Source organism: Diabrotica virgifera, chromosome 5 (genome assembly GCF_917563875.1).
Source record: "Diabrotica virgifera virgifera chromosome 5, PGI_DIABVI_V3a".
Taxonomy (NCBI): Eukaryota; Metazoa; Arthropoda; class Insecta; order Coleoptera; family Chrysomelidae; genus Diabrotica; species Diabrotica virgifera.
Genome location: NC_065447.1, coordinates 157,037,769 through 157,050,386, shown reverse-complemented (window position 1 = coordinate 157,050,386; position 12,618 = coordinate 157,037,769). Strand labels below are relative to the sequence as shown.

Below are 12,618 nucleotides of genomic sequence, written 5' to 3'. Positions count from 1 at the left end.
AACAAACGAAATATCGGAAATAACAAAAATTAAAATCTTTAACAGTTGCATTAATACTGCTCTATGGAGCAGAAACATGGAAACAGGACGAAAATACAACTAAAAAACTACAAACATTTGTAAACAAATCTCTAAGAAAAATCCTAAAAATATACTGGCCAAATAAAATAACTAATACAGAACTATGGGAAAGGACAAAGCAAACTAACGTATCTACTACAGTCAAGGAAAAAAAATGGAAATGGATCGGCCACACTTTAAGGAAAGACCAAAGCAGCATAGCAAGACAAGCACTTGAATACCAACCAGAGGGAAAAAGAAAGAGGGGCAGACCAGACAACAGCTGGAAAAGAACAACAACGAGAGAACACGAAAAAATTGGACTAAGATGGGGCGAAGTCAAAAAGAGAGCAAAAGATAGAAGAGAGTGGAGGGAATTAGTTCACAATTTATCCAGAGAATAAAAACAAAAGAAGATGCGCTGTCCCGGCCAGACAGCAATCTTACACTTTTGGCCAAGAAACGCATAAGCGCCCAATACTCCACAAGGAGGGATGGAACGAGAGAGAGAGAGATATATTATTAGATTGAAAACTTAGTTTGTAAAAAAATCTTTATCGTGCCGCCTGGCACCCTGTGGATTTGTTATAAGGACCTCTTTTTAAGTAAGCTTGCGTGAAAAAATCGAATTGGAATAATTTACCTAACGGGTGCGACGATACAGCCTGGACTATATGTACCTTCTCCGTCTTCGCGCTCCAACTATTTTAATCTCTACCTGTAGATTTGGCAGAGCTTTGTTAATTAAGGTACTGCAGTGCTATTAAATTCACTAGCACATTTTTTCGATACCGATTTGGTTCGACCAATAGGGTTCGACATGCTAGCGACATTAGATGGTTTGATTTTAAATTAGATTTACAGGCTATATAAAACCTGAAGATATTTGCATTTGGGTCTCACTCGTGCGCAACTTTCTGTACTTGAAGCCAGTGCGGGGTGGTGATCAACATGGTGAGTGTTTTTTTTTTAGTTAATACCCCTCAATCGCCTTTTTGGCATACATTTTAATTTAAGAAAGTATTTAAAGCATTGATCTTAATGGAATACCTCATTTAAAAGAAAAAAATCATCTTCTTCCATTTTAAACTTTACCTACCTCCTAATAAAAAATCCACTTTTTTTTTTAAAACGGTAAAACCATTAAAACAATTTCAGTAAAAAATATTATATTAACAAGGATTTGGAGAATAACAATCAATTAAATGTGTTAGGTTTTATTATATAACAATCCACATACTACAAATAAATTATTATATAACAGTTATTCTTCAGACTAAAAGTAATTCATGTGTCTATTTATTTTAATTTTTTACTTTTCTTTAAAAATTCTACTTTATCGCCCCAATATTTACTTTCTTTCTTTCTCCCCCTTCCTTGTATCCTTTCAGGTGTCGGATTTGGGTTTAGTTTATCTACATATTCTTCCATCTCTTTCATTCTTTTGTGTCGTGTGGTATTAATTTCATTTCTTCAAGCGTTTTCTGTTTAATTGTTCCCGCATCTACTATTTGCTGTTTCCATTTTTTCCTTGGTCTGCCTTTTTTCTTTTTTATAATATTCCTTGTTTCGTGAATTTGTTTTTAGCCTTCTAGGTTTCAATCTCATCAGATGTCTATACCAGTTTAATTGTCTCTTTACTGTTTTGTTCATTATTGGTTCCTGTTTAGTTATCCCTCTTATTGCATCATTTCTTATTCTATCCCGTTAGGTCTTTCCGGCTTTGGCTCGTAGATGTCTCATCTCCATTGCATTTATCCTATTAATAATATCCTTTTTCTGCAAATTAAAATTTTCGCTCGTAATAGTATCGTAAGTATCACAATCATTATTTTCATTTTTGTTTCTTGGGACAATTCTTTTTTCCTCAAAACTGGCGCTAGTGCGCAATACAGTTTGTTCGATTTTTTAGTTCTGTTAGTTACTTCGAGGTCTATTTTTCCATCATTGGTAATTATACTCCCAAGATAATCATATGCGGTAACTTTTTCCAGTTGAGTATTTTGGCATTTTTTATTTAATTAATTTTCTTCCTTTTCGCCGATGACCGTTATTTTACTTTTCTCAATGTTTATTTCCACTTTTAATTTCTCTATTTCTTCTGTCCATATGTTTATAAGTTATTCCATTTTTGTTACGGAATCTGCTATAAGGACTATGGCATCCGCATACAATAAGGCATCTATTTTTAATGGCCATGACATTTACAAAACCTAGCATTGTGTTGCTACCATCCTTTTTTGGTATCGGCTCTGATACTATTTGCATTCCGTACAGTGTCATTATGTGTTTCTAAAACTATTGACATGATGGTGAAATTTTCTATGTTTATTCTTTTGTCCTTAATAATTATGAAACTCCATAGATAGTATAGATCGTAATTATTTTCAAGTTTTTATAACTACAATGAAGAATCTTTTTTTAATTATTGTATCACACTAATTTTTAAACGCAAGTTTCCAGTTCTCTATTGTCTAAGCGTCCACTGATTTTGTTATTTTCGTAATGAATTGGTTGTTAAATACAGAATAAAAAAATACACACAAAAGCAGTAAAACACTTTTTAAATGAGTATAATTTTTTTAAACAAAATCTAAGCGCATACATTTATACAATTTTAAGAGATGTATCGCACATCCCGTTCAAAAGTGCCTAAAAAATCATTTCTGTGTTTATCTCAACAACAAAATTAATTGTGCATCATATTTTTCCTAAAAAAACTGTAATATTCAGTAGACGGGGCGAAACGATATGTGATAATTAAAAACTAAAGCCCAGAGTCCGGCAAAAATATTTTAAACTTGTGACAAGAAACGTTAGTTTCCGGTGAAAAACGTATTTAAGCGAAGCAACGAAGCACTAAAAAGCCCAAAACCTAGGAATTTTGTGCATATAGAAACGGTCTAATATCTCGAGAAATACACTTGCAAATAAAAGACCAAAAAATACGTATTTAATATTTTTCAAGAACCTATCGAATAACATCAAACAAGATCTTCTACTCGACCCCCTGGAGGTGGGGTGGGGGGCTACTTTAAAATCTTAAATAGGTATCCCCATATTTTATTGCAGATTTGGATTCCTCATGCAAAAATAAATAACATTTATTCGAAACATTTTTTTGGAATTGTTGATAGATGGCGCTAATAAATAGAGTTTTTCCAATTATAGCGCCATCTATCCATAATTCGAAAAAATGTCTCGAATAAAAGTTACTTATTTTTACGTAAGGAATCCAAATCTGTAATAAAAAATGGGGGCTCCTATTTAAGATTTTAAAGTTACCCCCACCCCACCTCCAGGGGGGAGTGGAGGGTCGTATTTTATGTCAATAGTATTTTATGTTCAATAGGTTATTGAAAAATATCGAATACGTATTATTTTTTAGTTTTTTATTTGGAAGTGCATTTCTCGAGATATTAGACCGTTTCTATTTTACCTATGGTATCACGAAAAAATCGTTTTTTCCGATTATAGCGCCATCTATCCACAATACGAAAAAATGTCTTGAATAAGAATTGCTACTTTTACGTAAGCAATCAAAATCTGCAATAACAAATGGGGATTCTGTTTAAGATTTTAAAGTTACCCCCACCCCACTTTCAGGGAGTGGAGTGGGGGTCGTGTTTAGTGTCATTCGATAGATTTTTGAAAAATTATGAATCATTTCGCGAATTGCCCTGAGCACCAGGTACCTCGCAGACCATCATCGCCGATATGAAATTCGCGTTCAGTGACCTCCAAACCCCCCAAGTATAAACATTGAACTCATTTCCGTCAATATTTCCTGAGTCCTAAATTTTTTATTTTCCATCTCTTCGAGATGCACTTTAAAGATGCAATTTCTCATGCACAAAATTTTTTGCCTGAGATCAGTTTAGTTCACAAAATTGCCTGACACTCTCACTCTCATATGAGCTTGACCAGGACTGTGTGTGTGAGAAGATGGTTACCAAAAAGGACCACCTATATAGCTCTTTTAAGGTAGGAGTTCCTGAGATAAACAATGATGCCATAATGTCATCTGATTTATGGCCACTGGGAACTAACATAAACCATTTTCTCCATGTTCAACGCCCTCGATCCTCAGTGAATCCGCTGAAGAAAACCGTGGTGCAGTAAATGTTCCTGTACATAATAATAATAATAAAGGTATTTTAGGAAATTTTAAGAAAGCACAAAAAACTATTTTACACTGTAATATACAATGTTTGCGTACCTCCTTCTTAGATCTGGAGGTCCTCCTCAATGAAGTATCAGCAGATTGCTTATGTATAAATGAACACTGGCTAGTATCTGAGGAACTATTTTCAATTAAAATTAAGAACTACAGAATGATTTCTGGCTTTGCAAGGACTGTGGGCTCTCATGGGGGTGTAAGTATATATATTAAAGAAACCTTTGATTCTGTTTCATTAAATCTTGAAAGTTTGTCTCTTGAAAAACATTGTGAAATAACAGGTGTACATTTGGTAAAATTTGATATTCAACTTGTCACTGTGTATCGTACCCCAGATGGTGATTTAAATCAATTCTTCAATACAATGTCAAAAGTTTTCAAAAAGTTAAATACAAATAAACCTCTTATTATAACAGGGGATTTCAATGTGCACTTCAATGAAAGGGATATTGCAGCCCTGGATCTGTGCAATTTCTTTAGATCCTATAACCTCAAAAAATCAATAAAATTTAACACCCGTTATAATAGATGTCTTGATAACATATTTACAAATATTAATAGTACCATGTTGCAATCCGAAGCTGTTGATCTTTCACACACTTCAGACCACAAAGGCATATTGTTTAAATGTGAAGTGTCCCAAACTACTTCTAAATCTAGAATAAGCTACAGGCCCATTACAGAGATGGGACTGGCCTCTTTAAATAACAATCTTTGCTTACAAAATTTTGAATTTATTGATAATGAATGTATTGATGTGGACTCAAGGTTTAAAATGTTTATCGATATTTTAACGCAGGCAATAAATCTGTCTTTTCCAGAAAAATCTAGGCTTGTTGAGCAAGGTAAACAATGTAAAAAAAATTCTTGGTTTAATGATGATTTGAAACTTATGAGGGAGAAACTACAATTTTTGACATCTTTAAATAAAAGTGACCCCGTTTTAGTGACAAAGAAAACACTCTCAGAATATAGGATAAAATACAGACATGCTATACATAAGGCAAAGATTAAATCTAATGATGATTTTATATTAAACTCTAACAACCGTCAACAGGCCATGTGGTCCCTAATAAACTCAAGATGTAAGAATTTACCAATAAAAAATTCATCACTCAATGCAAATAGTTTTAATGATTTCTTCTGTGGTATTGCTGAAAATGTAATAAATACACTTAATCATACTGACCAATCATTCAATACATACCTTAGTTTTATACCACATGCTCCTTCATTCGCCTCTAATCATTGCTCCTTCAGATTTGAGCCAACAAATTTGGAGGAAGTTGTAAAAGCAATTGAAGAATTAAAAAATAGCCAGAGCAAGGACCCGGATGGAATGAACACAAAAATAATCAAGGCAATTAAACACAACATTAGCTTACCTTTAACTAAACTAATAAACTACTCAATTTCATCCTGCATTTTTCCTTCAGTGTTTAAAACTGCGAAAGTCATACCTCTCTTTAAACGTAAAGGTTCGGCTGATGATCATAATAACTTTCGTCCAATTTCTCTTTTGCCAATTCTTTCCAAAGTGTTTGAGAGAATCCTAAAGAAGCAGATCAATGACTATTTTGAATCTAATCGGCTTTTTGCAGTGCAGCAATTTGGATTTAGAAAAAACAAAACAACAACACTTGCTATCGATCATTTTACAGGCAGTATTTTGGAAGGATTTGAAAACTTTCTTGATACCCTTGCCTCGTTCCTTGATCTTACTAAAGCTTTTGATTGTGTCACTCATAGTATTCTTCTTAAAAAATTACATGCCTATAATTTTCATCCTATGTCTATTCAATTGATTGAGTCTTATCTATCAGATAGATTTCAATATGTGTTTTTTAACCAGCTCAAATCTGATAAAAAACCTTTGATGTATGGAGTGCCTCAAGGGTCAGTTCTAGGTCCAATATTATTTCTCATTTATATAAATGACTTGGGATTTTCACAAGAGGGCCCAGTAAGCACAGTCCTATTTGCTGATGATACTACATGCTATCAAAGTTACCACCCTTCCCAAATCAGTGATATTGATCTTGAGACCACAGAGAGCAATTTGTTCCAATGGTTTTTGGCAAATCGTCTCTCTCTCAATAACTCAAAATCACAAACAGTGAACTTTACCCTAAGACATAACACCATTACACATCCCATTTTAACAGATTGTTCACAGGAAGCTAAATTTCTTGGTGTTTATCTTGATCAGGGACTCACTTGGGAACGGCACATACTGAAACTTTCCCAAAAGCTCTCAAGCCAACTCTTTTTATTTAGAAACCTATCTAAGGTTACCTCCCTTCAAACCCTTCTTACATCATATCACAGCAACTTTCACTCACGACTAACTTACGCAATCCTTTCCTGGGGACACTCTTGCCATATAGATAAGGTGTTTGGTCAGCAGAGAAAGTGTATTCGCATAATCACAGGTCAGGGTTATCGGGACGATTGTAGGCAGTCTTTCAGAAACCTGAGGATTCTCACACTACCTTCTGTGTACATTATGCAGTGCCTGTTGTATGTTCATCAAAATGTAGATCTGTATAAAACACAACAGCATACTTATCAGACTAGAAATCATGATGCCCTTGTACCAGACTTCAGTCGACTTGAGAGGACCAGAAATGGAACCAGATACCTAGCATTGAAATTTTATAACTGTATACCAATATCTATTAAAAGTCTTGATTTTAACCAATTTAAGAGACAAATTAAAAATTATCTTCTGATGGGTGCTTTCTACTCATTTGAGGAGTACTTCAGATCTAAATTTTGTTTTGTCCTGTAATTTAATTAGTGTTTAGTTTTTAAATTTTAGTAATAGGTTTTTTTTTTTTTTTTTTTTTTTTTTTTTTACTGAAGTACTGTCAACTTTTAATGTAATTTTAGACAATTTTAATTATTGCTGACCTGTAAAAGTACATTTGTACATTATTACCAATAAATACTCTACTCTACTCTACTCTAATCGAATGCAAAAAGTTGTATGACGATTCATCTTACTGCACAAAATTCCTAGATTTAATGCTTGGTTGCCTCGTCTAATTAAGAAAAGTATTAATTCAAAAAGAGACCATAAGTATAACACCAATATGTTTTAACGTTTTTTTTTTCGGGAAGAAGTGTAAATCAAATTTTTGAAGAAAAACTGTATTATTTCGGATCAAAATGTCGTTTGTTAGTTGTAATTTTCTTTAAATAAATATTTTTCCTATTTTACTCTAGTCCAGTTGTAACAGGTAAAATATTGATACAAAAATTAAATTTATACTTACTAAATTAAAAAATATATTAGGAAATAATTAAAGCAAATATTTTTTTGCTCTCCTGTAAAATTGTGATATTTTGAGTTGTTACGGTTTAGAACGGGATATATTTGGTTTGAAGACAATGAAGACTATAGGTTTTTTAAGTCCCTTTTACTTTTCAGTGTCGAGACAAACATGTTACACGTTTAACTTCAAATATCTCGGAAACTAATGACTTTGTCGTTACAAGTTAACAGTATAATATTTACTGTTTGTAGTGGCAATTCCGCCAGCGGCGTAAAATTTGGGAAGGGTCAACCATTCACTGTCGACTGTCGTACGCCTCTGGTAGTAGCTGGAAACGTTTATTTATCATAATTTAGCAAGCTGTACAGTACCTTAACTTTCTGCCAAATATGACCAGGAAATGTCAATTAGTTTTAAAGTATGTACTGGGTACAGATAGTTTTTAAATTTTTAAATAAAGCACCCTGTAATTCAATAAGGAGTTACATTTAAGTGATTTGGGTTAAATCTTAATATTTTGAGATCTAGAATCTACATCTTAGAGATTGGACATTCTTAATGAATCACCCTGTATAGAAGGCATTTAATGTTTATCCATGATGTTGTCGACTCCTTTTGCTTGTCAATATTAGCCTAGATAACTATATAAGGTTTGTTCGCTGGTAAAAGCTATTTCCAGCCCAAATACTCATATTTTCGCCACCACATCAGACTTATAACAGTTTAGATTGAAAGCTAGATCCGTGAAAATTACAGATCAAGACAACAACAAACTATTGTTGTTACCAAATTGATTTCTTTTTGACACCTTACCTATCCAAGTACCTATATCCTCCAGTCTATACATATAAAGTGTATTTTTTGCCGGTGAACCGCCGAATTCAAATGTAATGATTTGTCGATACTTTCCTACTGTTGTACGAAGTTGAGTGGTGGACCCTCACAGACGCCACCTACAAGAAAATTGAGGCTTTTGAGATGTGGCTTTATTGTCTAATCCTGAAGATATCTTATAGCGACCACATTATTAATCAGGGTGTTTTGCTGAGAATTCAAAAAGAAAAAGAGCTGTTAATCAAAATAAAAACAGCCAAAACCGAATACGTCGGTCACATCATGAGGAACAGTGAAAGATATGGACTGCTACAACTAATCTTGCAGAGAAAAGTAGAAGGTAAGCGAGGACCAAGAAGGCGAATGATTTCCTGGCTGAAAAATCTACGTACATGGTTCAACACAACCACTACAAATATTTTTAGAGCAGCAGTGTGCAAAGTATAGATTTCCATGATGGGCACTACAAGAAGAAGAAGAAGAAGAACCGCCGAAAAGCTAAGTGGTTATGTTTTACAAAGGCGAGGAAGAAAAATCCGCAACTTATAACGATCGTCAAATGACGCATATATTTATATTTATGTTTTCATTATAATTGGGTGTAATCCAAATTAAAGGACAGCAAGATACAGTTTCAAACATTTGGTAAGGGATGTATGCTTTATAAAACTAAATGAAACAAACATAAAAAAATTGACATCATTTTCAACTTTAATAAAATAATGTAAATAAAATACCTTTTTTCTACAACCGTGTTAAAAATGAAATTTATCTACTCTATGTCATATTATGTATAAGTTTTTAGTTTGTGAAAACTGTCATTATAGATAGCAGTGCGTGAAGGATTTAAAGTGTGCGTGAAGTAACAATGTGTTTTAAATGGGATACTCTTTCGCACTGTTTGTAACTTTCGAGTGGTCATGGTGACAATCCTTAACTTTCGCGTTGTCATGGTAATGACAATATGAGCAATGAATTACAACAAAAGTTTTGACAGTTTTGTGGTTTGAGAGTAGTTAGAATTTTTAAATGTCAAAGTTCTAAAAATTGTAGAATAGAAATGAATTCCAGTGACGAAGAGTTACAGCTTTTTCTATTTGTTTATCGAAGATAAAATATTGTATGAAACTGTGCATGAAGTACTTTTTGCGAACTTACTCGCTCCGTTGTCGCTCGTGCTCTAAAAATCGCGTGCGTTCGCAAAAAGCATACTTCACGAACTGTTTCATAAATAACTATTTTAGCACTCCATACGAGCGTTAAAAATGCTACTTTAAGGCACTAGTGCTTTAAAATTTGTATGGCACTGCAGTTCGTATTGACCGTATAGGCAATTTTGATGTAATGTCAAAAAAATATAAAAATGAAATCTCAGTCAAATTCAAGTAAAAGTTTTTGTAGATATTGTCCTGTAATTAGGTTTGTAGAAAAAATATTGTATGATATGCGTGTTAAAAAGTACATTTTTAAGGCACTCATGTGAATTGCAGAACTCGCTTCGCTCATTCTGCAAACTTTCACAGGCGTGCCTTAGACGTGTACTTTTAACAATTATATCATAAATACCTATTAAAATAAAATAAATAATTATATAAATATAAATACTAAAAATGAACTTAGCATAACTATTAACTGTATAAAAATCTAACAATTTACTTTCTTAATAAATACAAATATTAGAAAATACAATCTTGGTAACAACCTAAAAGACATACAAAGGAATCAGCAGAACTACAGTTAAGGAAAGCTTTTAAATTGTTCAACTAGTATTCATCTTCCACAACACCTTCTACATTGTATTCTTCCTTGTATTATTAATTATATTATATTATATAACTTATATAAAATATAACTTATATAAATATATATTATATTTTTCTTCTTCTTCTGCGGCACTACAGTCCAAATTGAGCCTTGCCTCCTTTATTTTTTGCCTCCACCCTTGCTTGTCTGTGGCTGCTCTTCTCCATACACGGACTCCCAAAAGAGCTTGTGCGTCGCTGTTTACTGTGTCTTCCCAGCATTTTCTTGGCTTTCCAACCGGTCTCTTTCCCTGAATTCTAGCATTCAGTGCTCTTTTTGGTAGCCTATCCTCTCCCGTTCTTATCACATGTCCGGCCCATTGCAATATTTGTATTCTAATGAAGTATGATAGCAGTCTTATCAGTGGCGTAGAATTTGGGAAGGGTAATCCATTCACGTTCCCCCGTCGTACGCCTCTGGTAGTAGACAGAAACGTTTGTTTAACATAATTTAATAGACTGTACAATACCAGCACCACTTACCAAATTTCGTGTTGTTGTCCCATGTCTGTCAGGAAATATTCAAAAATAAATAAAATATAAGTTTAATTTTGACACCCTGTATTTCGGTTACTATCAACTTTTGTACTAAGGTAAGTTAGCTTAAATCGACCTATTTTAACCTTAGGAATCTAAGGTTAAACTATGGCCCATTCTTTACCAAACACCCTGTATATAGTAATGTTCTAATTTTAATAGTATTTAAATCTTTCTCTTTTTCCAGTAGTTCCAACACTTGGACATTCGTCACCCTACATCTCCAACTTATTTGTAATATTCTTCTGTAATCTCCTCATTCGAAAGGATTTAATCTGTTTGAAACGTCTTTCTTTATTGTCCAAACCTCCAACCCATAAAATAATACCGAGAACACGTAGTATCTCAGAAGAAATAAATGTCTCTCCTCAGTTTGTTAAAAGCATTTCTTGTCTTTCTTATTCTGTCTTTTTTAAACGTATAAAAATAATATTTATTTTTGGTTACAGGCAGACAAGCTAAAAGATACAGAAATAGAAAGTAAGTATTTTGTATTTAAATTTAAACAAACTAAATTTTCATTTATTTAAAGAATTGGAATATTTATTAAAATATTAGTAATATTATATTAATTATATTTTATCATTACAAGACAAAATAATATATAAAGAAAAACAAGCAGAAGTACGAAGGAAAATCTCTAAGAAGAAGAACGAGCCTTGGGAAAGAAACTGCCAACAAATAAATACTTATCTATATGTATAGGAGGAACCAAAAGCACAGAAAGTTGGAAATTGATAAAAAAATTGAGACAAGAAAAGAATAAGGATATAATAAAGAGCATAAAACCTGAAGACTGGGAAGAGTATTTCAAAGAACTTTTGGTAGAGAATAGAGTCGAATTTCAAGAACATAGAAATCAAAACCAAGATAGGATTTCAATAGTCGGCTCGCCAATAAGATTAACAACAGAGGAAATTAAAAATGTATGTAAACAGCTGAAGAGGAACAAAGCACCCGGACCAGGGGATATACCCGGAGAATTGTTTAAGTACAGAACGAAAAAATTGTACGAATGTCTTCGACAATTATTTCAAGAATGCATACATAAACACAAGCGAAATCCCTATGGAATGGAAGATATCATACCTCAGCACTATGGTACATTCCATGTCAAATCACTCAGGCAAAAACTTTTGAATCTCCGATTTTTCTGAAAGTTGGTGTACCTATAGCTTCTGCGGGACTTAAAAATAAGATATTTAAGGTCAAAAAATCTTCTTCTTTTTTTCTCAAAATGTTATTTTATGCGATTTTACAGTGATTTGGTGTTTATTTAAACAAATTTGCATTTTCTGTCGTAAAGTGTCAATGTAAACAATAATATTTTAATAGAAGGGACTCAAAAATGTCATTATATTGCATTATATAGGGGAGAGTTGGACAAAACGGGATACCATTCTTGTTTATTTTTATTACGGAAAAAATGTTAAAGAAATTATCATATTATTATTTTTTATAGGTATAACATTTATCGAAGCACACAGCATCGAAAATAGTAAAAAAACTATTTATTAAAGTCCTGCACATCCCGTTTTAGGATACGGTTAGATAAAACGGGATAGGTTCACAATATTTAATTTTTTGCATAAAATTATCTAAAAAGTATATTTAAGTAGATATAAGACTGCAAAGCAAAATTTACCTTTGACAAAACAATATCTTCAGTATTCAGAAACTTAAAAATAGGCCTTTTTAATGTTTTATTGCAAAATGGGAAATAAGACCTTTTATTTAGGACTAGGTACGTACATCAGAACAAAAGTCACATAAAAATATGTTGTTCTTTTCTGCAGTATGAGAACACGCTTTATCGCTATTTAAAAAATTAATAGGCCAACAAATAAATAGGTGGATAAAACGGGACATAAAAAACTTTATTCCTTTTTTATCCAACTAATAAGTGTCCCGTTTTGTCCATCTCAGA

The 12,618-nt window shown here is 32.8% G+C and overlaps 1 protein-coding gene across 1 annotated transcript in view; it reads left to right on the top strand.

The window, feature by feature from the left end:
- The first annotated feature begins 787 nt into the window (after positions 1-787).
- The window catches only part of LOC114332842 (myosin light chain alkali-like), a 42,236-nt gene continuing 30,405 nt past the window's right edge, over positions 788-12,618 (top strand). Inside the window, exons 1-2 of the mRNA XM_028282621.2 lie at positions 788-1,014; positions 11,141-11,171. Coding sequence (XP_028138422.1) covers positions 1,012-1,014; positions 11,141-11,171 — 34 coding nt within the window. The 5' untranslated portion in view covers positions 788-1,011. The remainder of the gene's footprint in view (positions 1,015-11,140; positions 11,172-12,618) is intronic.